Raw genomic sequence first — 21,842 nt, 5'->3', positions numbered from 1 at the left:
CTTTGCTATGAGATGCTGTAGGTGCTATGGGGGTGCAGCTTTTGCAAACAGCAGTCAGTGTGCTCCCAGTGTGGGCATCAGACCTGCAGCCCAGGCCAGCAGTCCTGAGCGTGAGATGGAGGAAGAGTGGGAGCATCTCTGGGTGCCACTCATCTCCCTGCCTTTATTTAATACCTAATCCAGACCTTACGCCAAGTGCTTCAGTGCAGACTGATTGTCTCTTCCTTTCCTTTCCCTTTTACCTGACTTGCTAAAGTGCAAACAAACAAGACCAAATCACCCTTACCCATGCCTGTCCCAAGCCAGGCCTTCTAAATAACACGTCAGAATCATCTGGCATGTCCTCCCCACCCCAAACACCGATGCCAACCTGTGCCAACACTTGGCCAAAGGAAGACCTCTTTGTTTCCCCATAAGGGCCCCATCCCACCTGCCCTCCCCTCCTTCCCCCTCCCCAGCACACTCTGCCAGCCTCCCTGGGGAAGAGAGGGGCAAAGCAGCCTGCTCCATCGTCCCATCCACATTAAAGCTAAATACAGCACCAAAATAGTTACAAAAATAGAGCGTTGGGTCCATTGACCCAACTTCACTATTAACATCACTGCTATGAAATGTCTGAAAATAACAGCCACTCTCTGTACACACCCTTCCCCCCACCCCCCTCACTGAGAATATTGCCGTTCGCCCATTCCTGTTGTGACAAGGCATCCAAGTGCCCACATTTTAAGTAGAATTTCTGCTTCAACTCATCCAACTCTTCTATCTTCCACACTGTAAACAATCATGGCAGAACAGGGATCGGAAAACAAAAAGTGCAATTTGAAAAACCCTTCATCATTTCTAGTGATCTGAATAGTATTTCTGATCTTGCCGGGTTGTTTAAAAGGACAGAAGGTACCTGTGACTTCTGATGAAGGCCCTGATGTCCTTCTTGGATTTTCCTTTGGATGCTCTCTGATGGGGATGAGAGAGAGAATGTATTTGTTTTCCTCTATCCAAAAGTCATAAAGTTTGATCGGCAAGCCCGTGGCTAAAAAAGTAAATATATAAAATAAACAACAAGCCACAGCCTCTTTCTTAAGTTTCCCCATCTATCCAGTTTTTAAAGTGTGAAACCTAGAGAAGCTTAGAATGATTTTCTTGCCTTTTTTTCCTCTGTTGTTAGGGCTCTTTTCCCCCACGTGCTTTACTGGTATGGCCTTTCTGTAGCAAAAGTCAGATAAAGCATGATTGTGGTCATTTCTGCACATGGAATTATGGATCATTCCAGTGACTTGAGAATCTAAGCTGTTAATAGGCTTTAAAAAAAGGATTTTTTTTATCTTTTTTTTGATCGTTTTCTTTTGCATTATAATTAAGCATGAATATATATTAATATATTACAGTGCTTGGATTGCAGCTGGAGCAATCCAAATCTTCCTACGCTGTAAAACTAAACCCCACCCTTGCACTCCCCAACTCAAGAGTTTGTTTTCTCCTCCCTGTGCCTCTTATCCTTGGTTCACATGATTAAAAGTCCCTCCCAGCCCCCTCCCCCCCCCTTTTTTTTGTAGATATTGCCACATTCTTAAATTCATGCATTGCTGCATTGCTATTGCACATATATAAAGGGTTGCTCTCTCCCTCCCAGCTGCACTCCTTCCCTCACTGATTGTGCACGTCCTCTCTGCGGACGATCTTGTAGATGATCCAGTAGAAAATGTTGAAGATGAGGAACGCCATGGGGAAGCCGATGCGTGAGATCTTGTCGATCTTCTTTGCTCTCTGGATGAAGAGCTTTCGCATCTCCTCGGGGGAGCGGGACGGCGGGGGGACCGGGTTGGCTGTGTTGTTGTTGTTGGCACCCTTGACAGAGATGCCATCCTTGGCTTGTAGGCAGGCTGGCCCCATCCCGTAGGCAGTGAAATTGAACCTGCCTTCACTGGCTTCATCCTCCTGAAACAGATTCAGCATGGGACTCTACTTAAAATGAGATATAGACAGTGCACCCTCGCTATAAGGCTCTCCACTGACTGCTCCCTGCTCTACCAGGGCGAAATGCCCCCGTCACACCCCAGCCTCAGCTCTGTCATACAACCCCTCAGGAGTTCAGCCTTATAGAGGGGTGCCAACTGCATGATGCACAGATGCAAATCAGGGGATCCAGACAACCAGTGGGAAACAGCACTGGTTCCAACTCATTGGTATCTTTGCCATGGTTGAATGGCTCACAGTACTGCATTTATTTTCTAATTGCATCCCCTGGTTTGCTTCTGCCCCTCCCTCCCCCCGCTGCCATCAGCACCTTCTTTGCATTGCCCATGAGGTACCAGCATGCCCAGAAGGAGTGGGCTCCATGTAACTCACGCAGCTGAAGCGAGGCTTCCCACAGAGTTACATGGATGTGCAGGCACTGAGACCTGTCCAGGAAAAGACCTCTGCAGGCAGCACGCAACCAGCCCTCAGCCTGCCTGCCTGCAGGATGTCCCTTACCCCCAGCCCCTCTCCACCCAGCCTCTGCCAGGCAAGGAGCAGATATGCCCCTTCTATTTGCCAGTGGTGAAATGTGGCTTGCTGTGTTCATTCCAATTTTTGAGCATAAAAAATCCTTTATTTGCCAATCTAAAATCAAACGCTACTACTGCTTTTGGGTGGGTGCCTTGCAGGTTTCTCAGAGCCCTGTTTAATTGCATATAGAGATGTAGTCATAAGGAAAATCAAGTTTGGTAACACAACCTGCCCATCTGCTGCTGAGGCAGGGTCAGAAACCCCAGGTGACCACAGGTCACTAGGGCTAATTGCTATACCAATGGCACTAACTACCCACCACTTTGGCTGATGCATGCTGTGTTCCCCAGCACAGACTGGTGTCCTAGCACTGACCTACTGGCCCCTTCCCTTAGACATCCCAGCTCTACATGCCTTTCTGTCCTCTCCTTTTTCTTTGCAGAGTGTCTTTTCTGGATGGCCCCTGCACCGAGCGGGTAGCTGCGTGGGATGGAGGCACTGTGCTGAGGTGGGCAAGCAGAGGGTGAAGCTGGTGTTATCTAAGCAAAACCAAACAAAATGAAGCTTTTTTTTTTTGTTTCTTTTCTTGTCAGGGTGGCAGGTTGTTGAGCTACGTGTCCTATCAGCAGGTCTTCTTGTTTCAGAGTTCTTGCTCAGACAATTTGTGTAGGGTACAGATAGCTCTTGCCTGCTCCGGTTGTGCCCCAGCATCTCGCTGGTGTCTGAGACAATCCTTCCATATCTTTGCCTCCATACAGTGAAGGACTTGTCAAGGCACTACAGATCAGAATCCAGATGCTCTTGGGGTTGAGTGATCCTAGGTGCTGAGCACCTAGCTATAACAAGAGCTGCTGAGAGCTTATGGACCTCCTCTTAAACACCGCATCTCTTTTTGCAGTTTAAAGTGAAATTTGCCTCTGCTGCTCTCATTGCCCTAACACAGATGCACTGACACAAAGATAGCTCAGCTTTATCTCCCCGGCCATCACAGTCACTGCAGCTCCCACAAGGCCTATCACCCAGTAAATATGGACATAGTTCAGGGTTCAGAGAGAGCTGCCTAGTCAGAGTTTCTAGTCTCCCTCCCAAGAGAAGGAGATAAGAGGTGGAAAGGGCCAACTAAAACCTGACAGCAGCTGTTAGTCATTTGATTTTGATTTTTTAAAAGAGGAAAAAATCTCTTATGAACCAGTACCTTGAGTCTGACTCCGAAGAAAGTAAAGAAGAAACATGCCTGGATTCACTTGTGTTAATGCCAGACTGTAACTTGTGGTCTGGGGTGTTTTGCTGGGAAGAGTGACCAGTAGGTTTTGTTTGGGGCAGATCTAATAAATGTGATCTCTGCCAGGATGAACACTGCAATATCTCATTTGTTTTCAGCCTGGCATGCCATGTCTGACCCAGGCAGAACCACCCAGACACATCAGGATGCAGAGATGGAGCAATTAGGCTCTCTGGCAGCTGTACTAATCCATTTACATATCTGCAGTCAGCTCCTAGTTTTCTGATGAGCCTGCAAACCTTGTTCATTTTGCTTTTTCAAGTGTTTTTGTTTATGCTTTGTTCCAATTAAAAGCACTGTGAGATTAGGCAGGGATTGCAATAGCAGCCTTATGTTCAGTGGAACAACTCTGGGAAATATCTTTTAAACTCCTCAGTATACTGGTGTATCCTTTCCTCCTTATTGTTTTATCAAGAGCAGTCTGGAGTGATCTGCTTAAAATAGCATAGCTTAAGAGAGAGAGGATGCTTGAATCTGGGTGAAGATACAAAAGCACTATGGGGCACGCATGATGAGTGGTTTTAGCTTTGGTTCTAGTAAGTGGTCTACATCTTCTGACCCAAAGCAGCTGATTAGAGATGGCAGAATCTTGCTCTGGGCTGACAAAATTAATGGCTGCCAATGGTCCTATCTGTTACTTCATTTCCCTTGGTTTTGTGCAATACTTTACCCCTGGTCCTGGATAGACTAGGGCTGGCAAGAAAAACTGATACTGCCACCTGATTCTACTGGTTAATTAAAGGCAGTTTTTAATTGAGCTCAGCCACCTTCATGTTTCCTTTTAATGCATCCTTTGAAATGAGTTTTTTTTTTGCTGTGCTACCTCAGCCCAAAAGCTGGCAGAGCCCAGGCTGCAGGGGGTGAATGTCTCTGACATGTGCATGCTCAGGTTGGGGTCAGTCAGAGCAAATGAGCATGGAGCAAGGCTAAGGCTGTGAAAAGTGCTTCTTTCTTCCTAGAGGAATTTGCAGTCAGTCTGAGCAGAAGATGCTTTTTCAGTTGCAGATAATAGAGACAAAAGTGGTGTCACTTACCTCCAGACTAAAGTAGACTGACTTCTTGGGAGGGGTGCTGTGTCATCCCTTACACCTCCTCACCTGCCTCCCTCCCCAGCCATCACTGTGTCTTATGAAGAAGACTCAGAACAGAACATCTGTTTTCTGATGAGAACAACCCTTTTGGCTTAGACTGCTTGACTAGCTAACAAAACCCAGCTTGCTAGATCCCTGGGGTCAGCAGACTGTTAGAAGAGATAAAATTTATGAGCTTGCCCTTCTTCTTGGTGCATGGCCCTCCTTACTATCATAGTCAGGGGACTTCCCTGGACAGTTGGCCATGTTGTGATGTTCTGCTAGGAGAGGTTCCAGTCGTGTCCTTCATGCCTTATGTATTACCTTATGATGCCTCCTCTTCCTTCTGAACCTGAGAAGCTCTTTGTGCTGCCGGGACACGAAGTTGACAGCAGCATACTCTAGAAGTGCAGAGAACACAAACAGCAAGCACACGGCCATCCAGATGTCTATGGCTTTCACATAAGACACCTATGAGTCAGAAGGAGACACAAGGATGTGACAGCTTGTTCATCCCACAGCCTTTTAGCTTGACATTCTTTCCTGTTACTCCCAGAGTCTTCAGAAGGATTTGGCCAAACTATGATATGGTTAACAACCACTCTTGGGTGCTAAAATCTATCTCATTTAATTTATATTATCTCATTTATATTAACAGGTCACTGAAATTTCTTGTGCATTATCCAGTAGTAGTACTTCTACGGTTTACAATTTGTCCATGTCTTCACTGTGATGGCTTACACGCAGGGAAAACAGTAACACAAACAAATAACAAATCTTTTTAAGAGTTAAATTCAGTGCTATTGTGGAAGTGCTATGATCAGATGAGTTAAAGCTAGACTGCAGCATGCATATCCATGTCTGCTTGTTGCAAGTGTAAGGTGCAGAGCTCCTGGCTACTGAGACCTGCAATGGATCTTGGGATGAGCGTTGAGTCTTCAGGGAAGGTCTACTGCTTGTCATTGAACGTAAGTCAAAGTTTTTGTAGGAAGGGACTGGAATTTGTTTGGCACCCCCTTGAACTGGAATACAGTGCAATGGCAGCAGAGCACCTCTTGTGTTAAGCAGGAGGATCTGTGTTGTTGCTTACACGTGTACTGCCCCAAACAGTAATCATTTTCTCCACTTACCTTGGGCAGTGATGCTCGGGAACCAGAGCTCTGAGTGGTCATAGTGAGCACAGTGGTGATCCCCAGGCCAACACGAGCGGGTGCAGCATCCATATTGATCCAGAAGGAGATCCAGGACAGAATGACAATGAGGAGGCTGGGAATGTACATCTGGATCAAATAATAACCCATCTGCCGCTCCAGGTGGAAACGAGCCTCTATACAGGTGAATTTGCCTGGTAAGGACAGGAGATACATGGAAGGTTTCTGGTAAGGCAAAGTGAGACTCTTGTTCTCAGCTCTTTTCTGGGGACCTTCTTCATGCTGCCCAGAACCAGAATCTTTTTAGAGGAGGAAATAAACAGCTGTTGACCTGTTCTAAACAACTTGTGTAGAACGTCAACATAGCCAAGAAAGATTTTGGCAGCATATCACTTTTCATGCAAGTTTCATCTGTTTCCTCACTTTAAAGGCAAAGGAAGATGGTGGGAGAAAAGGCCCAGACCAAGCACCATTTAACTGATACAGGTGTTACTGTGGACAAGAACATTCCACAGATTTGCTTTCTATTGGTTCTTTCTATATGTTTTTATTGGCAATATATCTATATTTCTATATTTTATTTCCATGTTTCTGTATTATATTTCTATATTTTATTCTATATAATCTCTAACAAAGCTGGTGTTACCAGACCGTTATCAGACATAGCAAGAGATTCTGGTACATGCACAGTCTTGAGTTCATTTCTAATGAATCCATGAGCTAAGGTTAAACAGCACTGACCTGTGTTGTAGTGTTTTGTGCAGTATCTCAAGTCTTTTTCTTCTTTTAGGATAAACTGAGGCAATGTCAGCCCATCAGCAACTTGTACGGCTCCTTTTTCTTGCCATTCAAATATTAGATCATTCATTGTGTAGCCAACTGTTGAGAGGAGAGAACAAATATCATGTGAAATGCATACTAAACACTCATCTGGAAAGGGTCGGACTTGTAGAAGGGAGCTTGGAGGCAGGGTCTTAACCTGATGTTTTGGCAGTGCTGTGACGTGTGGGATTTAGGCTGAAGCAGAGCTGCTCATGTGTATGGTAAAAGCTAGGGTAATGACCAGCTCGGGAGCTGAGGGGATGTTCAATATATTGTCTGCAATAAGTCATATTTTTCACTTGAAAAAGTGCTTGTTGAGCTGTTATTTTCTCAAACCTGACCTCTTTCTCTGAAAGAAGTTATTCATATCTTTCCCTCCTCTGGGATAAACATCATGTACAAGGGGCAAATGTTCATCCAGAGAGAAAAACATCCCATCTGCAGCGGAGAGCACTTTCACCTTTCTCCTCCAAACTGAAAGGCCAATGTAAATACAAGCAAGCCAGGCATCTCTCATGGGCATTTTTGAGGTTTAGTTTGTCTAGGAAAAGTTACATGCTGAATGAATTGAAAATCCTGCACAGTCACTTATTGGGATGGGATGAAAAGTGGTCAACCCAAGAGTAGGAGTCTCGAATCACACACTGGCTTGAGGCAGTTTAGAGGTTGGCTCTTGTTTTGGTGGTGTCTGAACTGGCTGTGTCCTCATCTGTTCTAAGTTTACTGTCTCTGATGGCAAATCTTATTGCTAACATTGGCTGAAGATGGAAATGCAGGTGATGATGTGGGTTTTGTGGAGGGGATGCTGACAGGGAAACTTGAGAGAAGCAAATCTGAGAGAGAGCAGCCCCAGGAACACACAGAGAGCAAGCTTGTCCCAGCTGCTCACCCCCCTTTCTCTTCCAAACAGGGAGAGTCCAGTGAAGACTGAACAGGGAAATGGGGATGGAGAAGGCATGGAAAGGGGAGAAGAGAAGCACATCATCTCCTCCTGAAATGGAGAGGTGCACAGAACTCACAGCTTTCTAACTGCATAATGCATGTCTGAACATCCATGGGGAAGTTCTTCAGGTCCATGGGACAGGCCAAAGTTAGCGTGATTCTGAGGAGAGAAGACAGCAAAGGACAATGATGTACAACTTGTGGTACTGATGAGGGAATGAACCCTCTCAAACACCAAATGTTGCATACAGGCTGGTAACTTGTCTGGTGTGATGTAGGGAATGACTGATTATTCACTCCTTCCCTGCCTATGCTTTCACACGTGCTATTGGAAAGCATCAGAAATGACAAAAACTTGGGTCTATGAAATAATTCCTGGCAGGGACTGGAGAAACAGCAGGTGCCATTTCATTGTAATATTGTCTTAGACAGTGCAGAAGAGAGTGGCATCAAAGTTTTGCCGCCTCTGCCTTCATTTCTTGCCTCAGGCTCACAACAGTCTGGATTAGCAGGAAGCCCAAACCTATCCCTTGCACTCCCCAGATACATTTATAGAGACTGACTGTGTTTGGAAATCTATGAACAGAACTTCTCTGTATCAGAATAAACAAGAACTTTGGTCAAGATCACACGTTTCTGTGGGAGGAATTGGTGATTTGGGTGCAATTTTCTGCAAGGAAAATGCCCTTTGGTAAGTCAGTGTGGCTGTATCTTTCTGAACTCCCACTGTACCTCTTGAGACCTCTACCTTAGTCTTTTCCCTAGGTGCTGGCTGCGTTGCCATGGTAAGCTGAGATGCTGTCCTGTACCGAACTCCATGTTCAAAATGTTTGCTTAGTTCAACAAGCTGATGTTAAATGATTGCATTCAGATAGCTGGACTTGTGTTATTTGGTTTGGTAATACTGAAAATGCCGTGCCCTAAAGCATTTAGATTTTACAGCTTTTCGATGTAGAAATAGCAGAATTTTCTGGAGGATAGGGATTGGATTTTTCTATCAGATGTACAAGGGACTTAGCAGGATATTTTAACCCAAATCTTTATGTTAGAAGAAATTCTCTGCTTGAGTTTAGAGACATATTGTGACAAAAGATGTGGCAGAAGAAGGGATCGACTTGTTCATGAGTTCTTTTTATGAAAACAACTGCATCTTCTGTATTTAAACCAACATCTGCATGGAAAAGAGCCACCACTAACCTTTGCCCTCATTGTTTTTTTGTTGCATCTTTGGCAGAGGGCTCCACCTCTGATCAATGTGATATAAGCCTTGAGTTATGTCTTTAAACAAGCTTCTTTGTAAGAATTAATGTTAAATATCTACCAGACATGAAATGAGTGACCGTGGCTGCAGCAGTGTCATAAGATGGGCAGCACACACATGCTGGACAAGTGTGTTCTGAGTAAGGATCAGGGAGCAAAATCCCCAGGGGTGTTTTTAGGTGAACTCAGTACTGAGCCTGATAAGCTTTGAGTCTGTGAGGCAAAGTCTACCATCTTTCAAGAGCCTTGACAATTGTGAATAGTCATATTCCTGGCAGGAGGTTGCGTGGAAGGCGGCCTCCAGCGGTCCCTTCTCACCGCACTTTGACACTGTTAGTGGATGTTGTCCTTTAAATATTGCAGCTCAATTCCTTTCACCAAAAGACTTGCCCATTTTAGGCTAGAACAGCAGAAATTTAGCTCTGCTCTCCCCTGCCTTTGTGAATCTCTCCTCATTCAGTCAGCTCACCTGATGCTATAGAGGACATTCCCATTTCTGGAGATCCTCAGCAGCTTGTTGTCTGTGGTAATCTCATGGAAATGGGCCCCCTTCTCATTTGCGAAAAACAAGTCAGGCTTCCAGATGGAGTCTAGCATAGAAGGGTCCAGGTCCAGGGAGTCATCTGGGTATTCATTGTATGCCAGCCGTGGATCATTCCATTGCTGTCGCAAGAAGATGTTCACCCTGTAATCCTGCACAGTGCAATCAGGGAGCAGAAAAACACAATTAGTGCTCAGGGCAAGCTAAAAATGCTGAGAAATGGGGAGGATGTGCTAAAATTGCTCTCAAAAGCAAATCCCACCTAGACCTAAGTTCCCAAGATAAGGCAGGCCTTCTTTGCACTATTTCTCAGGGAACTGCTGATATTTTTAGCTCTGTAGCTTATAGCTATCTCATAGTACGAGCAGCTGTCTAACTCTGCATCCCTCTACCACAGAAATCTACTATGTGTGAAGTGTCAGGACCTCTAGTCTTAACCTCAGGGCTGTAGAGACACTGTTCAGTTGCAGTTGTCATAAGGGCTGGTGTTAGCAAGACAACTGTTGCAGAGGACTGAGGGAGAAGGATACTGAAGCCAACTTCCTTTCAGCGTTGAACCATCCTGTATTGTGACTATCTATGATTCCTTCAGTCTTGTTAAGGAAAAAAAGGACAGTGACACAGGCAGTCCATGGAAGAGAAATGCCCTGTGTGTACATTGATACAAGTAACTCAGCTGAACTGATGGGAGCAGATGCCCTTGATGAGAATATGAACACAGAAGGGATGTGCATGGTACCTTCTCTCTTCATCATGAGCATTCCATTTTCCCCTATCTAATATCAAAATGCCATAAACGCTGCAGATTTTATGGGCTAGCCATCTTTAACTGTAGCTGGTCCCCCAGCACTACACTGAATGACATCTGCCTTGCACCCTTGTGTCTTACAGCTCTCCTGAGCTCTCCAGGCCAAGGCTGGCTGCTGAGGTCTGGCTCATATGTCCTGGATGCTCTTGTGGACGATTAAACACAGTTTCTGTTCTCCTGGGGTGAACTGTATGTCCCTTTTCTGCTGAATTTCACTAAAGAAAGTGAGCCAAGAAACTGAAATGGGGAGAGGACATGCCAGCTATCAGGAGAGCTCCATGTTCATAAATTAATTGACATTTGTAAGTATAGAGGCAAGCTACATCTAAAAAAGCAACACATACTAAAGCAATTTCACTGCCCTATTCCAAACTAGTAGTTCCTATCATGATTAAGTGCTTCTTTGGTGCCTTTCTTATACAGATGTACTTTGAAGACTTGCGTTAAGAGATGGGTCATGGAAGGGCTCTGATGTGCTTGCCAGTGTCTAATACCTACTGCAGGCACTAGGATCTTTCTTTCAGTGAGACAATACATGGCATCTGTGAGGGGCTTTCTGATGCTGCCATCAGATCTGTTCTTTCCATCTGGAGAACACAGGGCTCTGGATTTGAAGAGTTCATTTGGAGTATAGTCTGGCTGATACTGCAGTTTCATGTGCTCACTCAGCTATGAACTTCCCTCTTGTGTGGGAGGATGGAGTCTCGCAGATCCTGTCACACTGGAGGGTAGGGAGAGGATTGTGTATTGGGTGATTTGCTGTTTTGGATAGGGTAGTTCATAGCCTATGTTCTGGAACTCTGTTTCAGACCAGTTAGTGGCATCTGCATCCTCGGAGCAGAGAAGCTGGTAATGACATTAGTGATTGTGACAACAGCAAATGGACCAAGGACTTGATGCTAAAAGGAACAGACTTCTGAACATGTAAAGAGCTGCAACACTTCCTCCTTCTGCTGACATTCCAAATGTCACCTTCATGAGTCCTAGTGGCTCCCTCTGACTTAATTATTCATCTCTGTCCCCTCCCCTCACCCCTATATAACGTGCCTTGAGCTGTGGACAGCTAGGAACTGAGATCTTAGTACAATCACGCAAACCTGAAAGAGAAAAACAACCCTGAATCTCCACTTCCCACACAGCAGCTCCTGGAACAACCTACATACTTTCAATTCTCCCTTTTCTGTGTGTAAAGACCTGCAGCCACAGCAGTCAGGGGAAATCAGTGTCACTGACCTAATAGGTAGAAAGCAAAAGGTTGTTTTGCTTATTCAGCTACAAATAAGCTAGATGCAGGCAGGTCAGCTCTAGATGCGGGTTTATGTCATGTACAACACAAATTAAACTCATGTTTGGAAGGAACTTCAGTGTGAGCTGCCCAGAAGTGTTCTCAGCCTGATGGAGTGTTGGAAGGGGGGGAAAGGAGCCAATCTCTCTGCAGCGGTCTGCGTTACCGCAGACAAGCTTTGTTGCTGGAGTAAAAATCACTGCTCCAGCTGCAGAGCTTCCCACAAGAAAAGGAAAGGGTGAGAGAAGAGGTGCAGTGTGGTTCACTTGGCCACTACAGCAGTTGTGAGACCATAAACGACATCTGCAGCGTGTCTTCTGGTTGTGTCCTAAATGGAAACACTCCAGAGGCATGTTGTGAATGTGACAACTGCACCGTGTCCTTCCAGAGGCTGTTCAGTTGTGTGTGTGTGTGTGTATGAAGATCTTTATTTTCATTAGTTTTATTCCACAACCCTGGCCTGGCCATGGAGAATGGTTTTCTCCTCACAGACTGTTTTCCCTAATGATAGGTAGCTGAACTGCACAGTAGTAGTGGAGATGCTGAGCTGCCTTTTAGATTGCTTACATCCAGGCTTATTTAAACACAATGTGAAAACACGTTCTGTGATTGCACACTGGACATGACACTGCCTGAGGGTCCACCATAAGGCATGGAGAGAAAATCTGCCATGCCTGAGGCTGTGATGCGGGCAGAAAAACGGGCTGCAGCATCCTGTACCAGCTAAAGGATCCTGTGTGTTTACAGCTTTGTGCCTACGCACTGCAGTCAAGCTGAGAGGTGATGGGCTGAATAATGCTTATTTTTTGTCTACCTGGAATTAGACAGAACTTCTCCTAGATGCTATTGTTTGAGATCTTAGTTAGCAGCACCAAGAAGTCCACAGTGTTAGATGTCGGACAGAGCGAACCAATTTCTGATGTGAACTTTCAAGCAGAAAAGGATTGAACTGGGGATGCAAACTCAGCAATAAATTAAAAAAATTCAAAAAATCTCAATCTCCATTTCCTTATCACTTGAGCTCCTCATTTGTGTGCTGATCACATCCAGGCATTGATTACCTCGTGCAGCCTGCTCCTCTGGCTGGCTGGGGAGCAGCAAGCCTGGGTTGTGATGGCATCCAGTTCTGCAATTCGGCACAAAGGCCTTTTGCTTCCAAGGGGGAAATGCCACAGAGCAGAAAGGAAATAATAGAAGTGATCAAGATATTCAATTTGATAATGCTGAAATGAAATTCTCTGTAGCATCCAAGGAAACAGGAGGTTGTTTGAGACCACTCCTTCCCCAGGTACCATGACCATGGGACATGGGCAGTGTGTTGTAGGAGCAGCAGGAGGATGGGGAAGGGCTGTGAGTCAGGGGGGCACAGGCTGCCAGGGAACCCAAAAGCTTTCAGTCCCTGACTCAAACTCTGCATTTTGCTGATGGAAGAAGAAAGGCAGAGACTGAACTCCCTCAGGTGGATGTCCCACCTGGCTGGAGGAGCACAGGGCCTGCAGTCACACTGAGTTAATTCTCTACAATAGGAGAGAACAAAAACATTTTTTTCTCCCCACCCCCCTTTTTTTTTTTTTTAATTACAGACCCCCACCAGGTGCAGACTGCAGTAGGGTTTATGGGACCCTGGTAGCCCCACACAGCTGCAGCTGGTTCCAGGTCTGTGGTGGGAGCTGCTGTGGGAGGCTCTGCTGAGGAGGAACTGCTGCTCGATGGAAAGTAAGTGTGTGGTGAGGGGAGAAATCACGACTTGGTGTTTAGTAGGGGCATTTTTAGTGCTGGAAGCTTTACTGGGCTTCCCTAGAGGGAAGAAGAACCTCCACACTGGGGCCGCAGCTTGTGCTGGGCCTTGGCTGCTGTGAGGAGAAGTGGGGCTGTGTGCTCTGCTGTGGGACCATGCCCTGCTGGCCCTGCCCGGGGATCCCTGGTCCTGCTGGGTTGGTCCCTGGCACTGAACTGGCTCACAGCTCCTGTTTCCTTGAGAGCTGAGCATTGTGTAACTCGCTTGGTAAACTCAGTCCTAAATGCTGTCCAGCGGAGGCCTCAAACTGTTGTCTCCATCCTAAAACGTGTCTGTCTCCGTGCTACTTTCCATTGCTGGTTGTGTTAGGTGTTGCTGCAATATCCTGTTTTCCAAGGTGCTTCCAGTATGCTTTGACAGCTGCGTGATGGTATATGGAGCTGAGAAGTCCTTGATTTGCCTTGCCTGGTCTACCTCGTGCTTTTAGACATTTAGCTTTCATCTCCTATTTCTCCAGCTTGCAAAAGTGATGCTCTGTGACCATTTTGAGGGAAGAGAAGGCTATTTCCTTCTTTCCCTCTTAGCACTGGCTCATTACTCTGTCTGTAAACTGAAACTGCCTGAGGTTTGCCACGTAAGACTTCTGTGTCATTTGTGATAACTAATGAATGAGTAGATGAACCTATCTTTACTAGTAAAATCCTTGCTCTACAGCATAGTAGTGTATCACTGTAAGGGAACTGTGAGCAAAGAGCTGGAGGAACATTGCATCCAGGGAAAAAATCATTTGAAATGCCAGGATATAAAATATGAAAGTTCATCAGTAGAGTGTATGCAAATGCTCTCTGAATTCATAAATGATGTTTGTGAATACCACGCCTGCAGAATTGCAGAACCACTGGCCTGCAGTGCATTGGGAATATCAGGAAGTCATGCTATCTGGGTGCACAGGGAAGACTTTGTGACTTCTCCATCGCTTCCTGGCAAAAACATGCTGATTTCCAGGGCAAAACCCTCTCTGTCGTTGCAGTAGCCATCCTGAATTTCAAATTTAAGGATTTAGTAATCAAGTCTTCAGCTTGTGTATGCGTCACTGTATTTAAGTTGCTGCACGCTCTTGTTTTGTTTACTTGTTTTCCCTCTCTTGTGCACTCAATGCAACAACAAATTCCAACTACAGAAAGGGCCAAAACATTGCATGTCTAAGACTGAAACTGTTAGATGCTGGGAAAACCTTTTCATTTTGCATTGGGCGATGTTATGTATCTGTCATCTCTGTAGGGCTTGATAGTTCTAAGAACGACTGACATGGCTGTATCAGTCATGTTTGCTGCTTGCTGCCCTGTGGTTTGTGAGGCTGGAGTGAATTGCTCAGCCTGTTTTGCAAGAATGGTTAGTTATCTGATTGGAAAGCTTATGTGCAGATGTCTCTGAACAAGTATTTTGCATTTGGATGGTCGCAGCCTATAGCTTCTCCTGTCCTTAGGAGATGCTGGGAGAGCAAATGTGGCTGTGCTGCAGCTGTCTGGAAGGTTATGTCTGGTTTGTCCTTTTCAGATTGGATGACTATGGCATGAAATCAGCAAGGATAAATTTGCATATATATGTGTCTGAAGGAATCTGTGCTGATAGTTTTGTAGACAATTGTGAGCCCTTTCAAAAACATGGGGTTGGGAGGAGTTGCATTGAGTACTGAGTCCAGCTCCTGGCAACTTGAGATGATGATATCCAAGAATATTTCTCCTTCATTATGTGCCTTCATTGTAGAGAAAATACTTCCAGCTGCTTAAGCCAGCTAGACATCTATGACCAAAGGTAAGCTTCCACAGGAAGAGAGATCAAGGGTATTGCTTTATTCCAACACTTTTGTTATAGGAGGAAATTTGTTAGATGAAGTGCTCAGATAATCCTATTAATTGTTTATTCACTGAAGAACAAGACTGTTCCTGGGTGCTTGGGTTCTGTTTCATTTTTGAACCTTTTTTTTTTTTTTTTGTAGCTTTGCTGTGGGTTTCCTACTCTGGTAAGGCTGGGGGAAAAGTGTTTTTTGTTTTGTTTATAATTTTTCTTTTTTTTTTATAAAATAGAAGTAAGCTGATAGAGTGGATGCATCCTCTGTTTGTCATCTGGAGTACCCTGCTGTTGGATGCACAATTGTAGTAATGCTTTGGGACAGAAAGAGGCTGTCTGGACCCATATGGCTTCTATATCTGGTAGTGTCTTTCCAATAGAAGCACTTGCTGGCTTCAGGGAGATGTTCCCAATTGCATGTTCCCTTGTCCTTAGAGTTGCATGCAAGCAAGGCTGATGAGTATACTATATGAGCCACAATCTAACGTAGATGTCCCATCAATTATGAGCATCACTGAAGGCTTTCAGGATGGGTCTCCAGCTCTTCAGGATGCTGAAAGGAGTTTACTTCCCTTGCTCTAATACAGCTCTCTTTTGGGGATTTCAATACGGTGGATGAAAGTCTCTTTTCTTTTTTTTTTTTTGGTTGAATGTATTTTCTCCTTTCCTTGCAGAGTTTCTAAGACTCAATTTCTTGCCTGGCTCCTTTTGGACTTTCATGAAACAGAGACCAGATTTCTGTATATGTTGGGAGCTCTGTGCCTTAGTTGCAACCCATTATCTCCCTTCTGAGGTGTGTAGACCCTAAGCATTGGGTTGTTTGCCCACTAATAGGGGACGTGAGCTGTAGTTAAAATGTCCTGAGACAGGTTAGTTTCACCCTACTCATGATGTGCTGTTGCACAAGTAGACCTTGGTGGCTGTGTCAAATCCTCATTTCATTCTCTGTTCTGGTATTTTCTCCTCTTCCTCAATCTTTCACAATACTTTGAGCTGCAAGGGAACCTTCATCTCCATTCTCTCTAACCCTAACTTGACGACCTCGTGATTTGGAAGATTCATTTGCTATGAACTCAAATACCAATATAGTGTTTTGGATAGGAGCTAGCAGTGCTGTTACAGATTATTTTTAAAGGCTTCTCTAATAACATCTGTGGTGTCAATAAAAATCTGTCTCTTCCTGAATCTGCTAGTGAGGTTACAGGATGGTGCAGTACTCCTGGACCTGGAAGTAGGCAGCATTAGGGTGCCTGACGGCTGTGATTTTTAGACCACAAAGCTGTTCCTGCCCTTGTGGTCACCAAAGCAGTTGGTGGAGCATTACTGTGATAAATCCTGCAAGTCAGTGATGGACTCGTCCTTCTTTACACACTCAGACTTATTTTTCCTCCTGTAATTTGATCACTTGTTCCAATTCAAGTGCTCCACAAGAGGACCTTCTTCCCTTCTCAAAAATGTTGGTGGGGAGTTGACTTTACCTGTTGGACCTGTGGCAAAGAGAGCCTGGCTTCTCTGCAGGGTAAATCCCAAATTAGCAAATCCCAAAGACTGCACTTACTTGCTGGGTCCTCATTTTTAAATGCTTCCGTACGTGTGTTGCCCGTGTCCTTGCCAGCATTTACTAGAGAAAACTCAGTCCCCAGAGAAGTGCATTATATTAGGTTGTGTGCAATGTTGTGTCAGCCTGACATCTGGACTAGCTTGTCAGAGCTGGCTTGGGTATTTCTAGACAAAGCAATGTGCCCAGGGGGTGCTCTTGGGTTCCCATGGGAATTTCTTTTTACGGAAGATAGAATATGAAATGGAGGGCATCTGGAGAGGATAGCAAGTCCCTGCAGCATGTCTGGGAGGTGAACTGCGTTTTTTTTCTTGTGCTACTTTATGCTAATTTGATGAATCATCCTTCTTACAGGGATGCTGTGGCATCTTTGTGTGACTGCTCCAATGCATCTTGAGGTGTAGGACAGATATATTAAAGAACGTGTGTAATGTGCTCTGTATGTTGCACAGGGATCCCTTGTGGGCCTGCCACTCTCTCTTGCAGTCTGTGGGTTTTCCCTGCCGAATTGTGAAGGATTGCCTGCAACATCATAGGATGTATCTAATACAACAGTAAACTGGGAACAGAGGTGTATTTAGGTTCTAGTTCCTTCTCTTACTTTATATACAAATCTATGAGTGCTATTTCCCATCTAAAAACTCTTAACGTTCTGCAACCCACCTATGAAATGAATTTCTTTTTGCTTGGACAGAGTCACAGCTATTTTATACTCCTGGAAGTGAACACCCCCCACCCCAATTGCTGCCAGAAGAAGAGCATGGAGAGCAGTGTTAGAATGCTCATAATTCTGTGTATATACATCTGTGTATGTACAGCTGTTGATCTCCCCTGACAGTGGTGTGCTTTACAAGCAATGTGTAGAGTCGGGGTGTGACCCGTACGTAAGGTCCATAACATCTAAGTGAATGCACAGAACTCCTGAAACTGGGATCTTGCGCTCTTCATACAACACCTTCCTAGGAAAAGAATTATCAAAGTGTAATTAAACACCATATTTCTGGATTATCTTTAATTAGCACGGAGCTAAAGTACTGCACCTCCAGAGCTTTTGTTTGCTGTTCACTGATCACGTCACAACCAATCTTTAATAGTTTTCAGATGGAGCAATTATCTCCTGTTCTCCTGATTCTCTCCTCCTCGTGCCTTGCCAATTAGATCAAGCTCTTAGCCATGTTCAGTAATTTTGTCTGAAGTTGGCCTTGCAAATATTGATTCAAAAGAAAAAAAAGTTTCTACTAGGCAATGATTTTTTCCAGTGTCTTCAAGAAAATCCAAATCTAGTGATTCTCCTAATCATTGCAAACATGGAATCTGTTGCAGGCTGGATTTGAATCTGTTCTCCTCTTTCATTTAAGTGATTTGAATCAATGTTCTGTGATCTAAATGCCCTTCAATAGAAAGCAACTGCAGCTGCCTCTTGAGCTTGGAGTCTTGATCAAGTTTTTAGGAAAGGCTTTGTTCCCTTTGTTGACCTCTGCACTTTGCCTGTGCAGTGTTTTCATAGAGTTGCAAATGAATAGTGATCTTAACTTGTGAGTCGTGTGTGATGGCCAGGAATTTACTCAAATCTCAGGTAAATTTGGGAATACAGAGACATTTTTCTCTGGTGACACTAAAGCAGAGGATGCTGCTTTGGCTGGGAGTGCAATGAGGCCGAGCCTGTAGCAGAACAGCTGTGCTGTGATTTTTACTTACCATAGTCGTTTCTGCAATCGAACCAAAGCTGTTGATGAAAATGTTGCAGCTGACATTCACTGGTGGGCCTGCATGACAAATACAGATTGGAACAGCACTTCACCGTGTGCTTACGAGACAAAATATTTCCATTCTGCAATATTGAAGCCTGCTGTGGCCACAGTGGGGCTGAGAGGTGAGACTGGGAGTGCTGTCTGGACGACCCAGCTGAGCTTGCCTTGGAACAGACGCCAGTTTGACGTCAGACAGTGCTCTTGCTTCACCTCTGCTCCACTGTTTGAGTGTTTATATACCTCTCCTGTAAACTGTTTTGATGAAAATGAATAGATCACAGCCAGGCAGGACTGCTTTTTCGATATTTCAATGTTATTGTGTGGGCGCCACGCTCACCTTGAACATGATGGCATTGGGAAGAACCAAAAGACTACTGAAGGGCTCTGGTGTTTACAGCTTTATTTTTCTTCTTCTTTTTTTTTTTTTTTTGAGCCTCTGGATGTCTGGATTAGGTCCCTATGCTCCTTACAGACCTGGTGTGGGATTAAGCATAGGGATAAGCTGGTGCAGTGGAGCTAATATCCCATGTGGTAATTGTTATGTTTGCTGATGCTCGCAGCTGGATGGGAGATTGCCAGGATGTGCCAGCAGAAATTTTCTGGCTGTCCTTTTCTTTTGGGAGAAGGTAATGCCAGCTTTTGGGCCGTGCCTCTCAAGTTTTCTTTGTTTTTAGAATAAAGCTTTGCTTAACCTGTTCACGCTGGAAAGTTAAGGGGCCAGTTAAGGGATTTAAAAGATGAAAACACTGTGGTTAGAAAGGGATTGGGGGATATCAGTCCATTTGGTATTGGTATTAATGGATGCAAAGGCCTGGTGAGCCTGAGGTGGAAATCCTGCATTTGGACCTAGGAACACACAGAGCTGTGATGCACTGCAAAGCAGAAGAGCTGGAGAGTACCTTGAAACCAGAGCATTATTTTGCCTCTTGTGCCTGGAACACTGGTGATGTACCCACATGGCAGGATTTCTGTAGAGTTTCAACAAGGGGAGGGGTGAAGCAAAAAGGGTTCCTGCCCTGAGTGCTCCCTGGGGAGCTGCTCTGTGCATGGTGGGGAAAGCTGCCTTCATGTAGAGCAGAGGACACCCCAGGAATAGAAGTCCCCATTTAAGGCTGGGTGAATTAATCTTGCATTGTCCCTGTGATGTGCTTCAAGGAAGAAATAGATCTGTGGAAGTTGCAAGTGTGGATTTTTAGATTCTTCCATCCTTTACTGAGATGGTGTCTGCATCTCAAACGCTGCCTGATGGCTCTGCAGTGCTCGGGGAGTGATGCCTGCCTTCTGAGGCCACATCTGCAGTCTGGCAGCTGCTGTCAGGGGAATTACTTTTGGGGAGTGGGAGGGCAGTTTTATCAAGAAGTTTGTGCCCGTAATCAGTGCAAACTTCCTCCTGCATGGAAATGAATGGCAATCTTGGAGCTTGGTTTGCTCCTCTGTTTCCCTTCCCTCATCCCCTGCTTTGAGCTTGTTTAAAACTGTCCATTCTCTGTAGGACTGAGGCTGCAGCCATGTTACAGCAATGCTTTTCATGGCCTGGGATTTTCTTGATATGAGTCCCAGGCAATCTGAGCAGGTTTCTGTCTAACCAGCTCCTAGACAGTCCATTGCCAGCTCAGCAGCAGTTCCCAGGCTTGCAATCTGCTCAGCTCTTTCTCCAGATGTTTAAACACAAGCATGGGCTAAAATATCAGATACAAAATGGTGCCTGTTTCTTCTATCCCTCCTATCCAACTGGCCTGTGGCTCACAGGCCTGGTTTTAATGAGCTGGTGTAATACGGTTCTGGAGCTAATCAACTCTTCTGCTGGCGGCTTTTCCAGCAGCTGAAAGTGAACATCTGACCAGGATTTAGCACTTGTCGTATGCCTTCTCTAATGCTCAGGAGGAAGAGGTTGCTTCTCCACATGCAGCTTGTGAGCTATAGAAAGTCAGCATACATGTGGTTTCCCTTCCTAAAGGCCACAGCATGGAAAAAAAACCAACGAACTAACATCTTAAACCAATGCATATGCTTGCGCCTCTGATGTGCACAGAAGATTTTGGTCGTGCTCATCCTGATCCTTTGCTGGCATGCTTCGGTGAGTCTGACCATGGGCTGAGCTCAGCCCAGTGTACGGATATTAGGAAAATTTTTTTCTCAGGGAGAGTGGTGATGCACTGGCATGGGCTGCCCAGGGAAGAGATGGAGTCACTGTCCCTGGAGGTGTGTTTGAGAACTGTGGAGATGTGGCACTGAGAGATGTGGTCAGTGGGGTTGGGTTGGGGTAGGACTTCGTGATCTTAGTGGTCTTCTCAAGCCTTTTGATTCTATGGATCTGACTCCTTTCTTGGGGCTGTACAACTGAGCATCGTGCTTATTATGCTGCATTCACTGCAGGGTCAACTATTCCTCTGTTGTTTTTTGTTTTGTTTTTAACAGGTTTTTATTAGGCTCTAGAAGCTTCCCTGTCTGAAACTGAAACACACCCCCTGTGCAGTGGGATGTGGCTGTGGAGGCATCCACATTTCCAGCAGTGGGGTTTAGACTATTACAGCCCTTGTCCTTTGTCCCACAATCCCTTGGTCCAGCTCTGTCTCTGCCTGAGTCACAGACTTAGAATCGTAGAATCACCACAGTTGGAAAAGACCTCCAAGGTCATCCAGTCCAACCGTCTGTTTACCACCAATGTTTCCCCACTGAACCATGTCCCTTAGTACCACATCTAAATGATTTTTGAACACTCACAGCATCAGTGACTCCCCCACCTCCCCAGGCAGCCCATTCCAGTGTCTGCTCTTATGGTGAAGAAATTTTTCCTAACATCCAAGGTGAATCTCTCCTGGCACAACTTGAGACTGTTCCCTCTAGTCCTATTGCTAGGGAGAAGAGGCTGACCCCACCTCATCACAACCTCCTTTCAGATAGCTGTAGAGGGCTATAGGGTCTCCCCTGAGCCTTGTCTAGGACTTCATCCTCTATCTTAACAAGAAGCCTGGATGCTCTTTCCTTAGTTCTCAAAATGTTAATCCACAGCTAAATTCAGCCTTTACAGCACTTATGGAAAGCACAATCTATTTGTTAATCTTCCTCTCCCCAAAAATCAATCTGATAGGGATCTTTGGCTTAGATCTAAATGAAAATAATACCATTAAGATGCCTGTATGAGTTATTGATAGTTAATTTTAATGACATGCTTTGAGAGCTGCAACCCCAAGCTCTGTAAAACACCTCCTATATGTCCCATATAAATTGGAGCTTGATTTATGTGTAGGAGGCTAAGCCAGCAAAACTGCCCTGTAGGGAAGGCGTAGTTCACA

The 21,842-nt window shown here is 45.1% G+C and overlaps 1 protein-coding gene across 1 annotated transcript in view; it reads right to left on the bottom strand.

Annotated features, from left to right (window-relative positions):
- Nucleotides 1-1,549: 1,549 nt before the first annotated feature.
- The window catches only part of GLRA1 (glycine receptor alpha 1), a 37,176-nt gene continuing 16,883 nt past the window's right edge, over nt 1,550-21,842 (bottom strand). The window contains exons 3-9 of the mRNA XM_065734997.1: nt 18,494-18,561; nt 9,484-9,707; nt 7,832-7,914; nt 6,732-6,869; nt 5,970-6,184; nt 5,164-5,310; nt 1,550-1,959 (exon numbers count right to left, since the gene is read on the bottom strand). Coding sequence (XP_065591069.1) covers nt 1,645-1,959; nt 5,164-5,310; nt 5,970-6,184; nt 6,732-6,869; nt 7,832-7,914; nt 9,484-9,707; nt 18,494-18,561 — 1,190 coding nt within the window. The 3' untranslated portion in view covers nt 1,550-1,644. The remainder of the gene's footprint in view (nt 1,960-5,163; nt 5,311-5,969; nt 6,185-6,731; nt 6,870-7,831; nt 7,915-9,483; nt 9,708-18,493; nt 18,562-21,842) is intronic.

Source organism: Cyrtonyx montezumae, unplaced genomic scaffold, assembly GCF_038088225.1.
Source record: "Cyrtonyx montezumae isolate F1298 unplaced genomic scaffold, pur_monq_1.0 scaffold_18, whole genome shotgun sequence".
Taxonomy (NCBI): domain Eukaryota; kingdom Metazoa; phylum Chordata; class Aves; order Galliformes; family Odontophoridae; genus Cyrtonyx; species Cyrtonyx montezumae.
The sequence above is the reverse complement of the archived record's forward strand: the minus strand, read 5'-3'. Positions and strand labels throughout refer to the sequence as shown.